This window comes from Dreissena polymorpha, chromosome 11 (genome assembly GCF_020536995.1).
Source record: "Dreissena polymorpha isolate Duluth1 chromosome 11, UMN_Dpol_1.0, whole genome shotgun sequence".
Lineage (NCBI taxonomy): Eukaryota > Metazoa > Mollusca > Bivalvia > Myida > Dreissenidae > Dreissena > Dreissena polymorpha.
The window spans coordinates 40,580,081-40,605,567 of NC_068365.1; the positions used below are offsets into that span (position 1 = coordinate 40,580,081).

General features: G+C 35.5%; 3 protein-coding genes across 7 annotated transcripts in view; 1 reads left to right on the forward strand and 2 right to left on the reverse strand.

The window, feature by feature from the left end:
* LOC127850685 (uncharacterized) overlaps positions 1-25,487 on the reverse strand; it is a 251,744-nt gene that overhangs the window by 162,505 nt on the left and 63,752 nt on the right. The window lies entirely within an intron of this gene.
* Positions 10,740-25,487, forward strand: part of LOC127850681 (uncharacterized) — a 242,204-nt gene continuing 227,456 nt past the window's right edge. Inside the window, exon 1 of one of the 4 annotated variants that reach the window (XM_052383938.1) lies at positions 10,740-11,283. In XM_052383938.1, the coding sequence (XP_052239898.1) occupies positions 10,946-11,283 (338 nt within the window). In that variant the 5' untranslated portion in view covers positions 10,740-10,945. The remainder of the gene's footprint in view (positions 11,284-25,487) is intronic. The other 3 variants (XM_052383937.1, XM_052383936.1, XM_052383935.1) reach the window with 3 other exon arrangements.
* On the reverse strand, positions 17,940-22,254 carry LOC127850683 (uncharacterized). 2 transcript variants are annotated; one of them, XM_052383941.1, is made up of 3 exons: positions 22,123-22,254; positions 20,806-21,021; positions 17,940-19,041 (listed from the first exon to the last, which is right to left on the reverse strand). In XM_052383941.1, exons 2-3 carry the CDS (start codon positions 20,806-20,808, stop codon positions 18,001-18,003), a joined length of 1,044 nt encoding a protein of 347 aa, XP_052239901.1. In that variant the 5' UTR covers positions 20,809-21,021; positions 22,123-22,254; the 3' UTR covers positions 17,940-18,000. The 2 variants fall into 2 exon arrangements, with proteins under 2 accessions (XP_052239901.1, XP_052239900.1); XM_052383940.1 differs by lacking the exon at positions 22,123-22,254 and having other exon boundaries at positions 20,806-21,098.

The window sequence follows — 25,487 nt, forward strand, 5'->3', positions numbered from 1 at the left end:
GATAACTCAAGAACGCTTACGCCTAGAATCATGAAGCTCCATAGGTACATTGATCATGACTTGCAGATGACCCCTATTTACTTTCAAGTCACTAGGTCAAAGGTCAAGATCACGGTGACTTCACACAGTAAAATGGTTTCTGGATGATTACTCAAGAAAGCTTACGCCTAGGATCATGAAACTTCAATAGTACATTGATCATGACTGGAAGATGACCCCTATTGATTTTCTGGTCACTAGGTCAAAGGTCAAGGTCACAGTGCCAAAAAAATATTTACACAATGGCTGCCACTACAACTGAATGCCCATATTGGGTGCATGCATGTTTTACAAACAGCCCTTGTTTACAATAGAAATTCTTGAATTGGTTTTTACTGAAATTCATATTCATAAAAAAGCTTTAAATTCAACCCTGTGTTCCCGTTAACGATATTGTGCACTCGCGGCGATTTCGGTAGTTCACCGAACACCGCGGTCAGTTACGTGTCCGCCACCCGTGAAATGTCATCCATCGGGAAAAGTGAACACTGCTGACAGGCGATTTTGTTTAAAGTACACGATATCTGCACTGTTGGTTAACTTAACACTGAACATGACTGAACTATTATTGAATAAAATAAACAACCCAATTAAAAAGAGTGTGCTCCCAATTTTAGAAGTCTTTTTGGCATTTTGTTGGAAGGTCCTTCTTTTGATCTGTACACTGTCTATTTCATCTATTATTAAGTAGACAATTTGACCTAAGATAGCTTTTGTTGGTATGCTGGTTGCTTGAAAGAAATATGCCTATTTATTTTTAGCTCATCTATTTTTTGAAAAAAAATTATGAGCTATTGTCATCACCTTGGCGTCGGCGTCGGCGTTGGCGTTGGCGTTAGCCTCGGCGTCCGGTTAAGTTTTGCGTTAAGGTCCACTTTTCTCAGAAAGTATCAATGCTATTGCATCAAACTTTGTACACTTACTTACTATCATGAGGGGACTGGGCAGGCAAAGTGAGATAACTCTGGCGTGCATTTTGACAGAATTATGTGCCCTTTTTATACTTAGAAAATTGAAAATTTTGGTTAAGTTTTGCGTTTAGGTCCACTTTTCTCAGCGAGTATCAATGCTATTGCATTCAAACTTGTTACACTTACTTACTATCATGAGGGGACTGGGCAGGCAAAGTTAGATAACTCTGGCATGCATTTTGACAGAATTATGTGCCAATTTTATACTTAGAAAATTGAAAATTTTGGTTAAGTTTTGTGTTTAGGTCCATTTTATTCCTTAAGCATCAAGCTATTGCTTTCATACTTGCAACACTTACTAACTATCATAAGGGGATTGTGCAGGCAAAGTAATGTAACTCTGACTGGCATTTTGACAGAATTATGTGCCCTTTTTATACTTAGGCCAAACAAAAAATAGTCTTGGTTCAGGGAACCCGACTGACCCTATTTTTTGCCCACGACCCTAACGATTTTTTGGTCCAAGGAAAAAAATCTGATGGCGAAAATGCTAAAATCTCGTAAAATTTCATTGAAAACAGCCACCATTTAAACCTGGATTGGTTTTCTATATTTTTCTCTTTGTTTCAATGAAAGTGTTCGCAATTTGAACAGTGAACAAAAACCGGTCTGCACCTGTATACGAGACATTGCTTGACCTTAATGTTATTGAAGTGCGCATGCTAGCTGGCCAATCAACATTGAGCTCGCTTACACATGAAATAACGTTGTTGAATGAAATGTAAAAATGGGTGGAGCTATGGAGTAATATTCGGTAATTCATGCGCAGACACTGTGCACTTTGAATACACAGTTAAAATTGTCGTCTGCAAACAAAATAGCGGCCGGTCGCAAATGTCGTATTATTAAAGATTAAAAATGAAAAGAAGCGTGACAATAATTTAATTATTTCCAAACTGTCTATTGGTCTGAATTTAAAAGTGATAATTAAATAATTAGTTCTATGTCGATGATGTTACAACTTTCTGTCAATTTCTGATCAACTGAAAAGATGATAATTAATTAATTTGTTTGTTTTACTCGCACACTATGCTAACTGACAGCAGCGTATTTTAATCAAATGAAAATGTGAAAAACACGCGCGGTTTAATTGTAATTAAAGTTTCGTATTTTTAACACATAGGAAGAGTCATTCATCTAGTCTACTATAAAAATGGAATTAACCACTTTGTCTCTACAGTCGCTAACATGGCATCTTTAACCTTAAAGCGTCGTTGGACGAAAAAGAGTCATAAAAAAATAAATTAAAACACAAAACACTAGAGCATTCCAAGAGTCATGGAAACTTGACAACAATTGGCTTCGCTTTGATAATGAATCAAAATCAATGTACTGTGACGCCCTTAGCCTGTACAAACCAATAGCAACATTCAAATTTATGTACACTGCTCACTTCCTGTGCGATGCGCTCAAACCCATTGCCATTTTATAAAAAAATGTACCAGAAGAAAGACTTGTGCTATTCTGAGGTTACCCTCCTTTTGACAGCCACTATTCAGACTCTTGAGCACCTGTCGGAGACTAGGTCAGGTCTCATGATGAAAAAAATTCTGAAGGTCACACCCCAAACACCAGAGACTGATAAAGATGGCTTGTTCACTTTTGAATATGAAGGTCACACTATTACAGACAGACAAACAAAAAATGGTTGGCTCAAAGAAATTTTGGGCCAGCGCTAGCCCTGAAGAAGTGCATAAAGAGCTAGGAATATTGAATAATATACAACGACTAAATACCACATGTGCAATGTTAATCATTTGGTCAGTGTTTAAACAATCATGGGTGCATTAACTGACCCTTTTTCACCCTGAAATCAGTCGACTAGTAAAAAAAAAAAAAAAAAAAAAAAAAAAAGAAAAACTTACCTACCCTCCTACATTTTTCTGGCCATGTTCCCTGAACCAAGACTATTTTTTTATTTGGCCTTAGAAAATTGAAAATTTGATTAAGTTTTGTGTTTAGGTCCACTTTATTCATACAGTATCAAAGCTATTGCTTTCATACTTGCAACACTTATTAAATATCCTAAGGGGACCGTGCAGGCAAAGTTATGTAACTCTGACTGGCATTTGGACGGAATTATGGGCCCTTTATACTTAGAAAATTGAAAATTTGGTTAAGATTTATGTTTTGGTCCACTTTACCCCTAAAGTATCATAGATATTGCTTTCATACTTGGAACACTCAAAAACTATCATAAGGGTACAGTAAAAGGACAAGTTGCATAACTCTGGTTGTCATTGTTACGGAATTATGGCCCTTTTTTGACTTAGTAACTTTTAATATATGGTTAAATTTTGTGTTTCGATCCACTTTACTTCTTAAGTATCAAGGCTATTGCTTTCAAACTTCAAATACTTTCATGCTATCATGAGGTTACTGTACCTGGCAAGTTGAATTTTACCTTGACCTTTGAATGACCTTGACTCTCAAGGTCAAATTATTAAATTTTGCTAAAATTGCCATAACTTCTTTATTTATGATTAGATTTGATTAGATTTGATTGATACTTTGACGAAAGTGCTCTTACCTGACATACCACAATAGACTCCACCCAAACCGTCCCCCATGCCCTCCCCCCCCTCCCCCCCACCTCCCCCTCCCCCCTCCCTATTTTTTTTTTTAAAGATCATCTCACAAATGACCACCACACCCTCACACTATATATTTTTTTTTAAGATCATCTCACAAATTACCACCACACCCTCACACTATACCCCACCCCTCCCAATTTTTTTTTTTAAACGGTTATGTTTGAAATACCGTCCAACCATCGCACCCAAAAAATCCCCCCCCCATCGCCCTCCCCCCCCCCACCCCCCCCCCCCCGCCCCCGATTTTTTTTTTCGCTTTTTTGGAAGATAATGTAATAAATGTCCACAACCCCACACTATACACCCCTCTTCACTTCACCCCTCCCTCCTTTGTGATTGAAAATGAGAGTTCCTTCACCTTTAAAAAGAAAATAGATGAGCGGTCTGCACCCGCAAGGCGGTGCTCTTGTTAGGTTAAGAGGTCAAATGTCAATGTAACAGAGGCTTGTAAAATGAAATGTGTTGATACACGATATCTCAAAAACCCTGTTTTCTATGATAAACTTAATTGAAATGCTGGTTAGTCGAGACGCCTATCAAATTTGATGTCACTTGTCAGATGGGTCAAGGTCACAGTTGCTTGTAACCTAAGACCAGTTTTTGTCAGCAGATTATATGTTGAGAGTGCTTTCTTCTAGGATCTTGAAAGTAAGTTATCTGAGTTCTTTAGAGGAAAGGAGAAGCCGTTTAGTTTTAGATACACCGACAAGAGGTGAAGGTCACAGTTGCTTGAGCAGTGCTCCAGCCAGCTTTTCAAAATAGAGGGGAGCTTCCCCAAAAAAGGCACATTTCACGCGTAATTTTGCAAAATAGGGCATTTGGTTATACATATACTTAAGTATATACTTTGGTTATACTATATACTTATTAATTGTAAACACTAGTGCATTGGATGACTTCACCAATTGTATGCTGTTCATACATGCCATAATTTTTCAGACCAATTCCGGGACATTGAGTTAAATTGTCCGGGACTTTTGCCGATTTTCCGGGACATGTATAAAATGTAGCGATATTTATAGACATATGCATTATTTGGTACGTTTTTTTTTGTTTCGCATCGTTAATTGCAAAAGTTCGAAAGCCTATCCGAAATACACTTGATCTATTAACGTCAAATTAAACATTACTACTTCCGTTACTAGATACAAGCCACGTGTTTTCAGTGTAAGCGTTCTAAACATAGATGGTGACGTCACTGCGTTATTGTTATTAAGACCGGTGTGTAACGCGTAGCTGTTGATACGCCTTTATTCATTTATAACATTTATATAATAAAAAACACAACAATACAGTACCGTTAGATCGTCAACTAAAATCAATTCACAATACATACAACCAATCACATTAAAACGAATACAACAAAACAGTACCGGTAGATCGTCAACTTAAAATCCGGACAGGATGACGTTTATATATGCTTACTTTTTTACTCAACTTCTTTGTCGGTTAAACGTGCGAACATAAACTGCTTTTAATTTTTTAATCAGCGATGTTGGACTTCAGATGTGTGAACAACTATCCTTTGCCCTTACGCAGCGGGAAATAATGACGTAGTAGATTAAAGTCAATTAACAACCACATTAAACAATGCCGCCTTTTCGGTTTGACGGCGAACGTGAGACAATCGATATGATAACAGGACCCCTGTTAATTGATCGATTTTGACACGTAGCGTAGTCTGCCTATTCGGGTAGGCATTGTCATGGAGACGCTGCAGATAAACACAGATTCGAGGTGCAGTTAAGCCTAAGATAAGGTACATGTATATATGGATTTTGTAAATTCCGGGACATTTGACAGATTTCCGGGACAGCGGGACAAGTTCTTCATTTCCGGGACTGTCCCGGACAATCCGGGACGTATGGCATGTATGATGCTGTTCCTCATTTTGTGTAATGAAATTACAATAAATATATAACTATCTACATTTGCGCTAAGGAAAACAACTTAGGAGCCAATTTCCTAACCGACTTGGGCTAGCATCTGACTTCACGCTTTAGAGATATGTAGATATAGTATTTCTTTCTTGTGTGTGTGTGTGTGGGGGGGGGGGGGGATTTTGATGTTTTTTAACACCTATCATCATTGAACTGCATGTTAATCTTTCAGGTTCCAGTTTCAGCATCAGTGGCCTTTTAGAAGAAAATGAAATGAAGAAAACATGAAATAAATTCAGGGATTTCACTGGGTCAAAAAAACGTTGTAACTGTCACTACTTAAATTCGTTGCTTTAAATAACTTTGAGCCAATGTTTGTCCACAATAATAATATTAATTAAAACAAAAATCTATATTGACAAATTTAAAGTCTAAACAATGAACAATGTCACCATGAAGTACCATCCAGTCTGGAGATTAAAATGAAACATTGTTATTGTTAATAATAGGATATATTTATTTCACAACAAGTTATTTCAACTAATGTCAACAACGTTGACAGTTTTGTTAGGTCCCGAAAATATATGACAATATCAACATTACATTTTACTTGCAGAGTGATAAAACCTCCTTCCAAACAAGTTCTTTATTTGTTGAAATAACAACTGTCTGCCCCTATTCATTTTAAATTCATCATGATTGAGGACAGACAGTGTTTTAAAGTTCAGAAATAAAATCCAAACACAAATATGTTTCCATTCCGTAATTTGGGACTTAAAAATGACGGCATATTCGTATTAAAAAAAGATGATTAATTTTCAAGTGTTAATAGGTATTTTGAATTAAAAATCTCTATTTTTGCAAACAAAAAATTATAGCCAAAGAATTCAGAAGTTTTAAAAAATCAATAGTGCTGAGTTTGATTTCATTCAGTGTGATTGTGCCTAACCAAGCATGACCTCCGAGATACTGTAATCTTTCACAGCATGTTACTATTGTCTGCAACAAAAGGCTAATAGGTGATCTGATAACAAACCATGCCCTTGGGGCTTGTTTGTTCACAATGTGTTGACTTAATACACCCCAGGCAGTCATGTAAGGGTGTTATCTGTGTATTCATATCGATGTTTTTGGCGATTAATACGGCCTGAAAGGAGGAATTTAGAGATTAAAAGGGCATTTGACAGAAAAATAGAGGGGCGCTTTTTAAGTGGGCAAATTTTAGAGGGGTGCAGCGCCCCTCTATTTATGCTAGCTGGAGCACTGTTGAAGCATGAAAACACTTTCTAGAAAACACTCAAGGGTAGGATCATATAAATTAGTATATTAGTAAGGCTGAAGAAAATATGAACCCCAGCAATGTTGAGAGTTACAGATCAATTACAGGTCAAGGTTACAGCAACATTTAGTATTAATAAAACTTTATTATTTTCACTTGTGAAGGGGCATTATTATTTTCACTTGTGAAAGGGCATACATGTTTTATATCATGTATTGTTGATTGTGCATACATGCCATATTTTTTTAGGTCCAAAGCGGGACATTCCATAACAAATTGTCGGGACATTTGACCCAAAAGCAGGACACCTAAAACGATTTATCATTCCACCTTTACTGTAGTCAGTATAGTACTAACAAATACTCATAACATAACAAAACATAATAACGGTTTTATAAAATAAGACAATAGCAAACAACGAGGATAATATTCATCTTTTTAGAGTACAAAATCTAAAACATTACGACAACAATACTCATTATATTACTTAGACTATAGACCTTACATCGTTTTTTTACGAATGTCGGGACAAATCGTCTCATAGTGGGACGGCGGGACAAAGGGCCCAAAAGCGGGACTGTCCCGCCGAGATCGGGACGTATGGCATGTATGGATTGTGTACTAGAGTTTGCATAACTGTTATGCAACCAAATGTTGTTACTGATATTTACTTGCATGTATAGATGATGTACATATGTTTAACCTGAGTAAGCAGCTGAAATGGTGCTAAGGCCAGACACTGGACCTGTACTGACCTTCGTCCTGCCTAGATAAAGTTTCCTAGATTGGGACTTTATCTAATTTGACGATTGCCACTCACCATTTAGCCAATTTTAGTTGGCATTCACATCAAAAGAATGTATACAAATTTAAGAGATTTTGCATTCAACCCAACTACAACAATGAATGTTTGTAGTAAGTAATTGTCTGCTGCAAGATGTTTATTAAGTGGTAGTTATTGTCTGTACCATATTTTAAATGACCCAAGCAGTGGAACCATAAACATGTAATTAAAGTATAAAAAAAAACAGTTGGACATATTTGTAAAAAACTTTCAGGTATGTTGATTGTTTAACAAAATATTAAGGTCACACCTTCCTCAGTAGCTAACTGAATGACCCATCCACAACTAATTATTAATGCATCCAACACATTTGTTGTCAATTAAATACATACATGTGTTTACAACAGAAGTTGTATCACTAACGCTTTTGCTTTTTCATATTGCAATAGATCAGTTTACGGGTGACGTCAGGCGCACCTGCGTGTTTACATCCGGACTACATTGGTAGGCAAAAGAAAGACACAATCAATGGGAAGAAATAGAGCGTGATCGTTTTTATTTAAACGATTTTATGTAGATTTTATTTTTCAACATGCCAACCATTTGTTCCATTTTACTGAAACATAGATTAAAAACAAGCAATAAATAGATCAATTCCAATTATACAACATATAAAAATTAACCAAAATGGTATTTGTCTTGGAAAACTAACACGTTGACACATTAAATAAACATTTAATTAAATTAAATGCAATATTTTTCATTTCATTGTTTGCATCAATCTTAAAATCGTGTAAGCCTTTGTATTCCGGTGTTTAATTGCCCCTTTGTTCTGCATAAACCGATTATCTCGTTTTGATCAGATATTGTCCAGACTTCACTAACAATATGGTGTCATAAACCACACTGGGTGGCAGATGACAGTCCGGTCATTCAACACAGTTGAGGATACCACCATGCCTTCTCTTTCTGGAAGTATTAAGCAGTCATTTGGTTAAATAATTTACTGCCAAAATACTTAACAGTTGCTTAAATTAGATGTGTTACATATTGTACAAATTAAAAGTCATGTCCAATATGGATTATCAGAAATTTTACACTGTAAAGATATTAGCCCGTTTAATAAAAAAAAAGTATTCAATAATTATATAATTTACGTAGAAAACATTTAACGTATTTAGTGGGTTAATTAAAACTACGTCATTCGGAATGATTCCGTATGATGATTTAATGTTACGGCAATGGATGAACGACATCATAAAAACAAGAAATTATGTTTGACACCAACGGGTGTAAATAATGTTTAAAAAAAAATAAAAAAAATATGTATATAGATATATGTGTGTTAAAATGTTAGATATGTGTCACGCATACTCACTAGTAACCAGTTTTCAATATACGTGAATACACAGTTCAATTCGCATCATGTAAAGTTGTGTTTTTCAGCTGTATGTTATATATTCCTCAAAAGTGTCATTCTCTGTACAAAACCCATTAAAATTACATGTAAATACCGTCATGCACTTTGCTTATGATAGGGCTTTGAAGTACGCTATTTTCAATGCACCCCTTACACATTCTATCACTCATTTTTATCACACTAGCGTACTCATGCAATTGATAATTATTATTTTATAATTAAATGTATTATTATGGTAATTTATTAAAGCTTTTATGCAAAAAATAATACGGCTTATGCATAGAGCTCTTTGTTGTGTCAAATAGTTCGTCTGACTCAGTCTTAAGAAATCTTTACTTTGATACAAATGGCGCGTTGTTTTAAGATGCAAATAAATGTATTAATAAATTCTTTTTACACTAAATATTATATTTTTGAAATATTATTTAGGTGTTGTTTTTTCAGAGCTTCTTATCGATTTATTTACTAAACAAGTGTCGTTATCCATATGTTTTGAAAATCATGAAAATGAAGCATACGTTATACAACAACTTGATAAGTGTCTCAATGATATTATAAACTGGATGACAACTTTCAAGCTAAAAATGAACCAATCATAAACAGAAATCATTTTATACGGAACAAGGCAACACTTATCTAAAATGTCCATATCAATTGTGAGTGTTGGAGGATGCATTGTTCAAGTTAGTAGACCGTGTGAGAGATCTTGGTGTTACAATGACCAACACTCTTAACTTTGACCTTCACATCACCAAGAAGTGCCAAATTGCCCAAATGCAATTGCGTAATTTAAAAGCTATACGCAGGCATTTGACACAGAAGTCAGCAGAGATGTTAGTGCATGGTCTTGTACACTCCCATATTGACTTTTGCAATGGTTTATTCACCGATCTACCAGCTTACCAAATTCAAAAGCTTCAGTGGACTCAAAATCATGCCGCAAGAGTGGTCCTGAATGCGTCATTTGATCAACCAAGTGCTAAACTCTTGAAACAACTCCACTGGCTACCAGTAAAAGCTAGAATCATGTAAAAAGTCCTGGTTATGGTCTTTCATGTTGTCCATGGTTATGCTCCTGGTTACTTGCAAGAAATGTTTGTCCCAGCAAACAGTCGGTATAGACTTCGATCACAAAGTGACTGTAATCTTGTTATTCCCAGGATGCAAACTAAGATGGCGGATAGATCTTTAGCTGTTGTAGTGGTGGAACAATCGACCAAGCCACTTAAAATTCATTGACAATGAGGGCTGTTTTAGATCAAGACTTAAAACTAATTTGTTCAATCTATTTCACGGATAACCAATGTGCAGTGTTTGTGAAGTGCAATAGAATATTTTTATAATAATTTTTGCGCTATATAAGTGAAATGTATTTGTATTTGTTTTGCGTTACTGTATCCCATGCTTTTGCCTACCAGTGGATTGCGCATGCGCTAAAATTAAGAATCAAAACAATAACAATGAACTGGTCTATATTCACACTAGCCAATGAGCGCAATTGCATTTTTATGACCAAGTATAAACTATCAGTTTAAAATACTGTTTAAGGAAAAGGATCTGATATATTGTAATAAAATTGGTTGATGTTAGAACCTAGCTACTGTATTAAACTTATAATAACATGTTCATAACATGTTATTTATTAAAACAATTAAAAATGTGGTGTGTTAAAGACTCTGGTTTCAAGTTTTTATTCACAAAGCTTGTTTTGTGCAGTTTAAAGTAATCAATACACGCATTTGTAACCCAATAGTCAGGTGACATTATACATAGTTACACTGTTTACTCCTATCATAATAGCGCCAGTTGACAGTTAACTTGGTTGCTGTTCAGTTCGAAATTTCTTATTACTTGCCTGTGTTTAATAATAATTGTGTGTGTGTTTTCTGGGATATTAAGTCTTTACATAGGCTTGGACATAAATATTTCAATTGATATTAGATTGTAAAATCTTGTTTGTTAAAAGTGAATTATCAAAATGGCAACATCTGGAATTTCTAGAAATTCTGATGTGGTTAAATATTATTGTTGTACAATCTGCGAGACAGAGCGGTCTGTAGAAGTAGATGCAGATTTTTACTGTAAAAAATGTCTTAAATACTTCTGCAGAACATGTATAAACTCCCACAGACAGCATGGTAGGTGGTTTTATAAAAAATCTCCTTATGGAAAGGATAAAATAATGAAGTGGCCACTTTCTAAGAAGATAGAGAATTATCTTTTAGCATGTACCATACACAAGGATGAAAAGTTGACAACGTACTGCGCGGACCACAGTCAGCTGTGCTGCTCTAAATGTGTTGAGCTGAATCACAGGTACATGTATCTTATTTTTGATAATTTATATCAGTATAAATTATTGCAGTATAAATTATTGCATTGTATTACCAGTATGCAATTACCATCATCCATTTTAATTTGTTAGTTATATAAGTATTTCCAAATCATTTCATCATTCATGTGTGCAATTTGTTCCTGAGCTTTAATTTGTGTTTGCTAGAAATAACATTTCAAAGTTCAAGCATATGGATTAGGCCAACACTTTTTAATAAATTGATTTAGGGGATTTTTTTAAAATAAATAAAAAAAACATCTAATAAATTACCACACACCACATTTTACCCCCCTCTCACTCCGCCTACCCCCCTACCCCCCCACCCCCACCCCCCAATTTTTTTTAAACATCTTATAAATTACCAACCCCACATTATACCTCCCTCTCACACCCCACCCCCCCACAACCCCCACCCCCCACCCCCACCCAATTTTTTTTTTTAAACATCTTATCAATTACCGCACCCCACATTATACCCCCCTCTCACTCCTTCCTTGATCATGACTGGCAGATGACCCCTATTGATTTTCAGGTCACTAGGTCAAGGGTCAAGGTCACAGTGACTCGAAATAGTACAATGGTTTCCGGATGATAACTTACATTAGGTCAAAGGTCAAGGTCACAGTGCCAAAAAACGTATTCACACAATGGCTGCCACTACAACTGACAGCCCATATTGGGGGCATGCATGTTTTATAAACAGCCCTTGTTAAAGTTACTTCTTGTAATTTGGGTAAATATAGGAAATTATAGTTATTTAAGTTATAACATAGTCAATGACATTAAATATAGTTGTAAGTTTTTTTTTAAATGATTGTCATTACAGATAAGGTCAGATTAACTGAAAGTTTTCACGTCGCGATAAAATGGCGACAACTTTTTGGGGGTCAGTGAAACCCCAGTATACTTAAATGAATCACTTTCCTGGGGCTTATGTAACATGGTTGAGTGGCTGTCTACTATGTTTCAATAAATCCTTACCCTGGGGACAACACTTGCAACACCGTGGAGGTCTTCTATTGTACATGTTTTAACTCAATTTGTATCACAAAATAACTTCATTTCCTCTGAAACCACATGGCCAAAAAGTGTAATTCTTGGTCTGTGGCAATTAATTTTGATAATTTCTATTTATTTTTAGTTATTTGGACTTTCAACATTGAGGGTTTTTATCAATACTTTGACAAGCTGCTATTTATGTATTCTTATCCATGTCTTGGATCTGGTTGTCTTGATTTGTATATACTGATAAATACAGATACACTAACACTGGTTGTACACTATTTATTTTATGCTTTCCGGTGGTTTATAGAGAAATATCAGTGAATTAAAACTGATAATTTCACTGTTTCAAACAATGAAAATTATCAGTGAAAATTATCGATAATTTCACTGTTTATGTTAAATGACGTCATTTTTTTGACGAAATGACCTCATTTTCCCAGCGAAATTCTTTAGTTAAACTCTTTAACAATGTATATAAACTGTGAAAAAAAAGCATTAAATAAAAAGAAAATTTGTTGGGTTCGGTGGATTATCGATTTTGATTCACTCGTGATCATAGAAAATATATATTTTCACTTGTGGCTGCGCCACTCGTGAAAATATTATTTTCTATGATCACTCGTGAATTAAAATCGATAATCCACCGAATCCAACAAATATCCTCTATATATTGTACTAAAGGAATTATTACAGTAGTTAAAGTACATTTACAGTATGTTATATTTATGTGTTTACAAATTAAAAAGAGGTGAAATCAACTAAAAGTGACTTTTGTTCAGAAGAAATATCTTGCAATAATGCCCTGTCTTTACTTATTAATAAGCAAAAAAACATATTTAATATGCTAATAATATAATAATGTTTTAACACTAAGAATCAAACAGATTTAATACATCAGGCAGTGTTTTTTTTCAGTTTTGGGGGAAAATTCGCGCGTAAAAGGGGAAAAGGGGGAAATTTTTATGCTTAGCTAGTAACAGTACAAAATCAAGTTTTAACACTATAATTCACCATACAGAGGGAGAAAAACATAATTCTCTTTTATTCATAATCATCTTATGTTCATGTTCAAAGTTCAACATTTCTGGGCTTTTCAGCGAATTTATTAATTATTCTGGTAACCTCCTTTTCACCAAGTCCCTCCGTGTGCAGACAAAATCTGATCAGGGACTCCAGTGTAGCTTCCCCAAGCCTGTTTCTCTGTGGCGTGCAAAGCAGGTTGAGCAAACTAAACAGTCTTTCAACACTCTCTTGACCGGACATTTCTGACGTTTCATTGCCGGCATTTGAAGAAGACTGACTGTTAAGTTGTACTTGTTTGAAAAGAATATCAATTTATTTTTAATTTAAAACAGATTTGTCAATTTTTTTACGATAGCTTTTGTTGTTGTGCGACATGATGAAATTCATATGGTTTGAGGTAGATGTCGTAAAGCGAAAGTCGTGATAGTGAACTACGTACGGTTTGCGGTAAAGGCTAAAATAAAGTAAACACGCGGATGCAGTTCAGGAAAATCGTAGTAAATTCGTAACAAAAGAAGTATTTAAATGAGGTATTGATTAAAATTGAATAACACTTCCGAGATGGGAATTTTAAAAATATTTGGGGGAAAAATGTATACTCTAAAGATGGGGTAATGGGGCCGAATAACGCCGAATATTTCATTAAAAAAAACACTGATCAGTCACACATCGTTACATATTAACCAGCCCATCTTCTGCAATTCCATCATTTATGGTTATATGAGAAATCACACAATTAATTTGGGTTCAAAAGTACTAATAAAGTATGAATATTTTGTGAAAATTACAGTTATTTTGGTGTTGTAATAACCAGTAAGAGAATTTTCTCTATGCTATTTTTTGTATGCAGTTAACATTCTTATTATCATGTACCACTTTAAACTGTTTTTAAACGTACCTTTGTACTTCACAGCCTCAAAACAGAGTATTTATGGAAACAATTGGCTATTTTTTGTCATTACTCATTTATTGTACCCCGCAAAAGGTGGTGTGATATAGAATTGGCGTTGTGCCTCAGTCTGTCGGTGCGTCCGTCTGTCACTTACTTTTCAGGGCTAAATCTCAGAAACTAATAAAAAATAAGATACCATCATAACACTTCATTTGTGTATTATTGATATCAGTGATGAGAAGTGCCATACAAAAGCACCATAACCCTAGTAGGGCTGCACTTTCTTAAATAGAGTTATTGCCTTTTTTATTAGTTCACCTGATTGCTCAGGTGAGCATTTGTTATTGGTCTTTGTCTGTCGTCTGTCCATCCGTTCATCCACATTTGTTAGTAAACACTCTAGAGGCCACATTTCTTGTCTGATCTTCATGAAACTTGGTCAGAAGCTTTGTCCCAATGAATTCTTGGTCGAGTTCGAAACTGGGTCATGCCGGGTCAAAAACTAGGTCACTAGGTCAAAAACAAGAAAAACACCTGTAAATACTGTTGAAGTCAAATTTCATGCCCAATCTTCATGTTACTTTGTTAAAATGTTTGTCTTAATGATAGGCTGGTTAAGTTTAAAAGTGGTTCTGGTCTGTTGAAAAACATGGCCGCCAGTGGGCGGGACAGTACTGTTTTCCTTATTTGGCTATAGAGAAACCTTGTAAACACTCTAGAGGCCACATTTCTTGTCCGCTCTTCATGAAACTTGGTCAGAAGATTTGTCCCAATGATACCTCGATTGAGGTTGAAACTGGGTCATGCTCGGTCAAAAACTAGGTCACTAGGTCAGGAAAAAAAAAAGGAAAAACCTTGTAAACACTGTAGAAGTCACATTTTATGCCCAATCTTTATGTTACTTTGTCAAAATGTTTGTCTTAATGATATGTTAGTTGAGTTTAAAAGTGGTTCCGGTCTGTTGGAAAACATGGCCACCAGTGGGTGGGGCAATTTTCCTTATTTGGCTATAGAGAAACCTTGTGAACACTCTAGATGTCACAATGATATTTGGTCAGAACATTTGTTTTCTAGATATGAGAGTTGAGTTTGAAAATGGTTCCGGTCTTTGAAGAAAATGGCTGCAAGGGGGGGGGGGCATTTTTTTCATTATTTTTATACAGTTAAAAAAGCTTGTGAACACTCTAGAAGTCACATTTTTTGCTCAATCATCATGAAACCTGGTGAAACGATTGGTTTTATTTATATCTCAGATGAGTTCGAAATTGGTTCAGATCGGTCACATGGCCGCCTGGGGGTGGGGCAGTTTTCCTTATATGACTATAGAGAAACCTTGTGAACACTCTAGAAGTCAAATTTTGTACCTAATCATCATGAAACTAAGTCAAGACATTGGTTTTATTGATATCTCGGACAAGTTGGTAAATGGCTCAGATTGGTTAAAAAAACAACACTTTTTAGCTCACCTGATTGCTCAGGTGCAGTACTTGCACGTATTTTGTTTAAGCACTAGCCCAATCGGGCTACCAGCTTGGAAATTTCAATAGCCCGAATCAATTTTAACTAGCCTGAAATAAAAGCTATAATTATGTTACATTTGTACGTATGTTTGTATTGAAAAAACATAGCATAATTAAGATAAAACAAAAAAAAACTTGATTTTGTTTATATTCACAGTAAATGTCTGACAAAATAATTAACACAAGGTCTCCATACATCTCAATTCCATCATGGTCATTGTCTCAGTCACCGTCATCCAGGTCTGACATGTCAGGTATGCTCATAAAGGCGGCCTGAAAAAACAATGTTATGATATAAATTTTCCTCTCAAATATCTGAATAGAGTAAATCTCAAACAAGCAATAATACCTGTGCATAAGAAGTAGAACACAAAGGTAACTTTTCTGCCCTTCTGAGTCTTCTTAATCTAAAACGACATTTGTAGCAGTAGTTTCATTACCTAAGCCACATCTGGTTTGTGGCCATTGAATCAGCATCTAAAATGCAGTATGAGAACACTGTCACATTTGAATAAAAGGCAGGGTTCGTTCTTTGACAGATTGATTTTATCTGTTAAAAATTATACTTGCAAGTTAGTGCATGCTATTTAATTGCATGTTGTTTTTTTTACATTACGTATGGAATGTACATACCAGCCAGTCAGCAATGTAGGCTTAGAATCAAAGTCCCCACTTGGAGACATCAAAACGAAGCCATGACCGATTATTTTTCCATGACCATTGGAAGTTTCATTTCATTTACTGTTCATATTTTTTGTTGCAATCTTAATTCTCATTTTGCAGTTGATGTTCGTGTGTTGCACCCTCAAAATTACGCAGGAAAGACATTAAAATAAATGTATCACTGCGAGTTCTCCATCCAGTAACAATAATAGTTTTAGCGTCTTATGAGATTGACTTACAACATTGTTCGATAAGCGTCTAATCAATGAGTGCTCAAGGGAAGTAACAAATGCAGTTTTGAATAAGCGTCTATATGAATCTATTTCGGACTTGTTACTAAGTTTGGACACAAAAAATTGCTCTTGACCGATCGGGGTACCGGCTTGGAATTTTCACTCGACCAATGCAAAAATCACTCGACTCGGTCGACAGTTGAATGGGTTATGTCCAAGACTGCAGGTGAGGTTTAAGGATCTGTCTTTGTCCATTGTAAGTCCGTCCACATTTGGTTTGTAAACACTCTAGCATTCATATTTCTCAAGCATTCTTTATCAAAGTTGCTGAGAAGCTATATGGCCACAAGATCTCAGTCAAGTTTGATATGAGCAAAATCACAGAATAAATGCCACAATTATTGCCCTTAGATTGTGAAAATTTTCATGATATTATACAAAATCCTTTTAAACACTCTAGAGGTCACAATTTTGATTCAGATTGTAATAATCTTGGTCATAATATTTATTTCTGTAAGCACAGTGTGATGTTTTGTCATGAGGGGTCAAAATATAGGTCACCTGGTCAAATCTTACAAAACATCTTGGCCCTCTTGTTATGTATTATTTCAGGGCTATATCTCACATATCATACAAGATTCCTACATGAAACTTCATGGGTGTATAGATATCAATAAGGAGAAATGTCCCCTCATCCAAGCTTTAGTGAGGGATGAAGGGGCATTATTGGAGTATAGCCGGAGGCTGAGCATGTATAAATTAGCATATCGTTCTAGCGACTCGCTCTTTACAGAACCGGTTAAACCGATTGAAAAACATTTAATTGACGTCAACAACCACATTTCTCATAAGTTTAAAGCTAGGCGTTTTTTGTGAATACCCGTATCATGGGAGGGAATCCAATACATATGGGATTAAAAAACAATCTTCATAAAATATGTAAAAGGGTTGGGTTTATACATGCTCAGCCTCCGGCTATACTCCAATAATGCCCCTTCATCCCTCACTAAAGCTTGGATGAGGGGACATTATTTTCGTATAGCCTTCAGCTTCACATGTATAAATTAGCATCTTTAAAGACAAAAAACGCCTGCATAAATAACAATTAGAACATATACTCAGTTTAAAAAAGAACAAATCAAAACCAACACTGAGCAATACCATATGCAAGAAAAATACATTTATTTTCCCAAATTTCATTGAATATCAAATTTGTAGGATACATGTAAATATCAACAAATTCAATAAGAAAATGAACATATGTAGCCTAACAACCACAAGTATTGACATTACTTTAACAATGTCATAATGATGAAGTATTCATAAACAGAGAAAAATCCCGTCCTAATATTTAATTAAACGTTACTTTGAAAACACGCTGTTTACAAAACTTTTTGAATCAACAGACTCCCTCAAATAGAACTTTTTAAAATTCTTATCTGATGTCCAATCAGCTGTACTTAAGATGTCTTTAAGTCTACAACCTTTTGCATATGCAGCTGATGTAGAGGCACTTCGAAATGAATGTGCTTTAAAATAATCAGTGTTTATACCTGAAAGGTCCAACACACTCTTTAGCCATCTAGCAATAGTACTAGATGTAACTGCTTTATAAGTCACATAAGAAATGAACAATTTTGAAGATTTCCTAAGTGGTTTCGTAACTCTAATATAAAACAACAAAGAATGCAAAATGCATAATTTTTCATCCTTAAAATGTTCAATCTTCATAACATAAGGTCTACCTAACTTGGTAGTTTTCAATAAATTAGGAAACACACAAATAAGCACATCCCCTTCTTTTTTCATACAAGACAAATCCATAGAAATCAAAGTTTGAGCTCTAGGTGCATTTCCTAATGCCAAAAGTGCAACCACTTTAAATGTTAACATTTTTAATGATAAATTACACAATGGATTCAAAGACTTTAAAAAATTCAATACAAGAGTAACATCCCACACAAACTGGTATCTAGGTACTGGAGGACGAGAATGAAAAACTCCCTTCATAAATTTCTGAATTAAAAAACAGTCTTTACACCACTTATTTCCAAAAAATGGTAATGTTTGCGTTAACATTGATTTATGAGTGTTCAACACAGAGTATGACTTGTTAATAGACCTTAAATGCTCCAAGTATTGAAGTACAGTTACTTCAGATGAGTTAAAGGGAGAAGTTTCCCTGCACATACACCAAGACATCCACTTCCGCCATGCAGAATCATACTGTTTGAGAGTTCCTCTTCTCCAGGCAGCCAAGATGATGGTTGTAGTCTCTGATGAAAGTCCTCTACAACGGAGGGCCTCCCCGATACAACTGCCGCGACCAAGTCGAGTCTCTTTGACAACGGGTGAACTTGTCCATTGTGTGGTAATGTCAGGATGTCTCGATGTCTTGGAAGTCTGACCGGAAAATCAGAAATAATTTCCATTAAACAAGGAAACCAAGGTTGTGTCCGCCATAAAGGAAATATAACAATTGCTCTGTCCACAGCATCTTCTTTAATTTTGCAGATTACCTTCCCTACTAATGAAAACGGTGGAAAAATATATGGTTTAGTATCATGCCATGACATATGAAAAGCATTAGCAAATATTGCACCTGGCTCTTGAAACCATGACACAAATAGCTCGGTTTGCTTGTTTAACCTTGATGCAAATAGATCAATCAACGGTGTAAAAAACTGACAGCAAATTCTTTCAAAAACCTGTTTCTTTAACATCCATTCTGATGAATCAGAAAAATTTCTGGAATAAAAATCAGCTTCAACATTTTTGACACCTGGTATAATGAACGGCTGTAATAAATATGTCCCTTTTAATACACCAATACCATACATCCCTGGCTATAGAGTCCATAACACTGCATGTCATTCCACCCATATCATTAATATACTTGATGGCGGTTACATTATCTGATTGGATTTCAATATGTTCATTACAATAGTCTGAATAAAGGGATTGCAAGACATTAAAAATTGCCATCAGTTCCAAAATATTTATGGATAATTGCATTTCATTTGTCGTCCATCTGCCATTAGCATATTTATTATTTTGGGTATTCACACCACCCCATCCTTGAAGAGAAGCATCAGTCTTGCAATGACAAGAAATGAGTTTTGGTTTTATGCTTTTACCATTTTTGTCTCGCACATTGTTAAGCCACCAGATAATGTCATTTCTGGATGATATTGACAATTGAATACTATTGTCAAAGTTTGAGTCTGAACACAAGCCAGTAAGCTTGTCTCTTTCTAAAGATCTATAATGTAAAGGCGCTTCTAACACTGCATTAAATGCATTAACTAACAACCCAATAAAAGACGCTAAATGTCTTACAACAACTTATTTTGTTTTAACAACTTTTCAGCTTGTTTACATATTTTCTCCAACTTTTCTTCTGTTAAAAATACTCTGAAAAGTACAGTGTCAATTACAAACCCGAAAAACACTATTCTTTGTGTGGGAACTAAAACAGATTTCTTGTCATTTATAGAAAATCCCAGTGATGTAAGAATATGGACAACTGTATCAGTATTGTTTTTGCAAATCTCTTTGTCTTTATTCATTGTTAAAGAGTCATCGATATAGTACGAACAGCGTATCCCAATCTGACGAAAATATGAAAAGACTGGTTTCAACACTTTAGTAAACACATATGGTGCCGATGCTAAACCAAAACACAAACACACAAATTTATATAAATGGCCATTCCAATAAAATTTCAAAAACTTTTGACTTTCCGCATGTATTGGTATATGAAAATAAGCTTGCTCCATATCAACAGAAGTCAAAAAATCATCTTTTTGCAATAAATCAAGAACCACCTTAAAGGTTTCTTGTTTAAAATGATTGTATTGAACAAACTCATTTAAAAACTTTAAATTTATAACAGGTCGATATTTCCCGTTCGGTTTTGGAACAATAAACAGTGTTGAAATAAACTCATTTGGTTCGTGTATAGTTTCAACAATGGCACCTATTTCTATCAAGGTCTTAATTTCTTCCTCCACAATCTTACGCTGTTCACTTTCCAATTTCCAAAGGCACTCTTTTTTGAATAGGTTGTTTATCAAAAACAATCCTGTAACCACTGACAGTATCTAAAACCCATTTATCTGAGGTTAATCTTCTCCATGAATCAATAAAGAACTGTGTCTTACCTACCATCGATCTATTTTCCACTTGGGGATTGGCCGTATCCACCTCGTCCTCGAAAACTGCCACCTGAGAGACCCCTTCGAAAAGGTCGCCCGCCTCTCTGTGGGTATGGTTGGAAACGGCCTACACCAGCGCCACCATAATTTGAATAATTGGAACTGCCTCTGTATGGCCTGTGAGTTGGACGTAGAGTCTTTGACTTCCACCATGGTTTTCCTGATCCTATATTAAACATTGAGTCACAGGCTTTCAGGTCTTTTGTAACATCATCTCCAAACAACTTGGTAGTGATTGGCATACTAACATTGCATAATGATGCATACTTTTTATTCAGGTGTGGCCTAATACCATATCTGCGTTAAACAGAAATATTGTATTGCACTTGACCCATTAGAGTAAGGGCATCTGCAATATATTCCTTGCATTGAACTTTAACATTTGACTTTTTAACTGTTTCTGCCAGCTTGATAATGGGAACCATAGCATCAGTCAAAATTGCCTGCACATCTTGCAGCCCCTTATCTGAGGCATGGCCTTTTCTATCCATTATACGCCACACCTCGGCATTAACAATAGGAGGGCAGGCTTTGTCAAGGTTCCCAGGAATTTTATATTTAGAAACAATTCCCTCAATGTCACAAGGTGTACTACAAGCTAAATTAATCATATTAGCAAGGGAATCAGCAATATGTTGACCCTTCACCATTGCTTTGGTTTTGGGAGGCGACCATTCCTCGTCAGAATCACTATTGGAAAAAAGTTCATTACAAATTTTCCTTGCCACACTAGAGCCATGTTCATTGTCCGAAATGTGTTCATTATCCGAAATATGTTCATTGTCCGAAATGTCATCTCTATCAATTGAGACGTGAATATTGGGTCTGTCATAAAATGGTCTTCTGTCAGATTGCTCGGCAACTAAACCAAGCTTTTGTTTCAATACCAAAAGGTCTTCAGAAGACAAATTATTTAAGTCCATAGTTTGTTTTTTACTTTTCGAACATGAAGGCTTTTGCGAATCCGGTTTAGGTTTCTTTTTACTTTCAGGTTTGGATTTTTTAGAGGATTTTATAATCTTTTTCCCTTTCACCGGACTTTAATGTCGTTTTTCGGTACAGACATCGTCTGTACAAACATCAATTGTTTGAGCAACGTATGGCGAATCGACAATGTCGAAACCAGAAAATTCAGTATCCGACGAGTCGGATAGTCTGAGGACATCGTCCCCACGAGTGCTGGTCATTTCAATTCCCAAAACCAAAGCTCTGGACAGCGTCCTAAAGCGCACTCAATATAAAAAAAAAATCACCAAGTAAGACTTACCAACCGAACACGTGGTCCATAAGAAGAATAGAATTAACGTGCACGATGTTGTCGCTTCGAGCGCTAAAACGATTATGAGAAATGTGGTTGTTGACGTCATAGGGTTCGCTCAATTAAATGTTTTTCAATCGGTTAAACCGGTTCTGTAAAGAGCGAGTCGCTAGAACGATATGCTAATTTATACATGTGAAGCTGAAGGCTATACGAAAATAATGCCTTGTACTAAAGAACTAAAACCATCCACTTTTTAAACAAGAGTTGTAAATTTTGTATGATGTGCCTTTTCAGGACTATATCTCAGATATGGTACACTATTGTAGCATGAACTTTCATGTGTCACTGTATGTAGATATCAATTAGAAGTTCTATGCACAAGAATCATAAACCTACGCTTTCTTAAATAAGAGTGATTGACTGTGTTTGTATCATGTAACTTTTCAGGGCTATATTTCAGATATGATACAAGATTTAAAAATGAAACTTCAAGGGTGTGTAGAAATCAATAAGGACAATTGCTATGCATGAAAATAATTACCGTAGTACACATAATTACTTAATTTAAGGATTATACTGTATATCAAGAGATAAGCACCCATCCATAAACACTCTTTTTTGTGGGGATATAAATTTAACAAATGTACTTCTCATTATGCCCCCCTTCGAAGAAGAGGGGGTATATTGCTTTGCTCATGTCGGTCTGTCGGTCGGTCTGTCGGTCGGTCTGTCGGTCTGTCCGTCCACCAGGTGGTTGTCAGACGATAACTCGAGAACCCTTGGGCCTAGGATCATGAAACTTCATAAAGAACTTGGAATTATATGTTATAGTAATACCAGTTTTATTTGGATTATTTTGTTAATCACGTGTGCAATTCAAACAAATAAAATACTATTATAAAAAAGGACAAATAACGAACAAGAACATTTGGTAGAGTCGAATCAGTCTGTATACAAGGTTTTAAGAGCTAAGGTCAAGGTGACCTTCAAGGTTTTGGTCAAGGCTTTAAGGTCAAGGTGACTATCACACTTACATGTAGTGTGAAAATCATTTACGATCAATAACTTGTCAACAAATTAACCTATTGGCTTGATTCATGTACTTCACTTCTGCATTGGCCTTGGACAGTATATAACCCCTATTGAAATTGTAATCACTAGGTCAAAGGTCAAAGTCACTATCACACTAAGTGTGAAAATCGTTTCCAATCAATAATTCATCAACAAATTGACTTGATTCTTCATATTTGCATTGGCCTTGAACAGTAAATGACCTCTATTGAAATTGAGGTCACTTCTTCAAAGGTCAAGGTCACTATCACATTAAGTGGCATCCAATCAATACTTCGTCAACAAATTGACTGATTAGCTTGATACTTCATATGTGCATTGGCCTTGGACAGTAGATGACCCCGATCTAAATTGAGGTTGCTAGGTCAATGGTCAAGGTCACTATCCTATTTGATACTTTATGTACATTGGCCTTGGACAGTAGATGGACAGTCCAATTGAAATAAGTTATGCAGTCAGTGTGAAATAGTTTTTTAATCAATAACTTGTCAGCTTATTCACCGATTGGCTTGATACTTGTCATGTGCAATATCCTTGGACTGTTTATGACCCCTCTCAAAATTGGGGTCACTAGGTCAAAGGACATGGTCACTGGCACAATAAGTGGGAAAAGCGTTTTTTATCAATAATTCGTCAACGAATCGACTGATTGGCTTTATACTACCCTTGCTTATTGGCTTGGACAGTAGACCCCTGTCAAAATTGGGGTCACTAGGTCAAATTTTAAAGTCATTGTAACAATAAGTGTGAAAATTGTTTCTGATCAATAACTCATCAATGAATTGACTGATTTGCTTGATACTTCAGATGCTCATTGGCCTTGGACAGTAGATGAACCGAATTGGGATCACTAGTTAAAAGCCCTGTTTGGGGGTGCATATGTCTCTGACCGCAGAACACTTTTTCTAATTGTGTGTAGTATAAAGTAAATTGCGAAATATAATTCTATTCTTATTTCACAATTTTTAAAATATCATTGACTCTAGGCTTTCTACTGTATGAAATGTCAATATCACACATGAATAAACAGTAGACCAATCTCTTGGATTCTCCAGTAGACCAATCTCTTGGATTCTCCTTTAAAATATTTGACAATGGCGTCTTTTCTTGTCCACGAATACATCAAGTGACAACAACAAAAGCAAAATAATCACAATAGATTAAATAACAACAAAACATTTTGTGAGATAGTAGACCAGGTTGCATGTCATAAGCCATTCATCACAGGCTAGATTGTTCATACTGAGATTTTATTTAGAAATAGAGGACCTTTTCTAAGATTCGGGTTTTTTTTGCTTTGCATCTGTCGTTTCCCTTCTCAAAAAAGTGTGTGAAATGTACGTTTTACGTACGTTTTGCGTGCGTTAAACGTGGCGGTATTGGCACTGCGTTTTTTGTGCGCTTTTTCTTACCGAGTGAGTTTTTAACAAAAACAAACAAACAAGAAAATGTGCGCTTTTTGTGGATAAATGTGCGCTTTATGTGCGTTAAACGTGTGCTTTTTATAAGTGTGTTCAATGTGCGCTTTAATGTGCGTTAAATGTGCGTTAAACGTGCGCTTTTTATATAAGTGCGTTTTTGACTACCATTTATGTGTGTAAAATGTGCGCTTTTAAGTGCGTTAAATGTGTGCTTTTTGTGAGTTAAATGTGCGCTTTTTTATTTAAAAAGCGCACATTTAACTCACAAAAAGCCCAGTTATAACCCACATAAAAGCGCACATGTGTGTTAAAGTGCGTTTTTATGTGCGTTAAATGTGCGTTAAACGTGCGCTTTTTATAAGTGTGTTTTTGACTGCCATTTATGTGTGTAAAATGTGCGCTTTTGAGTGCGTTAAATGTGCGCTTTTTGTGAGTTAAATGTGCGCTTTTTTATTTAAAAAGCGCACATTTAACTCACGAAAAGCGCAGTTATAACCCACATAAAAGCGCACATGTGTGTTAAATGTGCGCTTTTATGTGCGTTAAATGTGCGCTTTTTAAATAAAAAAGCGCACATTTAACTCACAAAAAGCGCACATTTAACGCACGTTAAGCGCAGTTATAACCCACACAAAACGCACAATTTACGCACATGAATGGCAGTAAAAAACGCACTCACAAAAAGCACACATGTGCGTTAAAGGTGCATCTTTTGCCTTAACAGTTGATTCAATTATATGCTGTTAAAAGTTTTTTTTAATTCAGATATGCATTAAAAACCAATAATTATATAAACATATATATTTGTGTATTTTAATAATTACAAGATAATTCAATTTTATACTTTAATGTACACCAACATTTTTTAACATACATGAG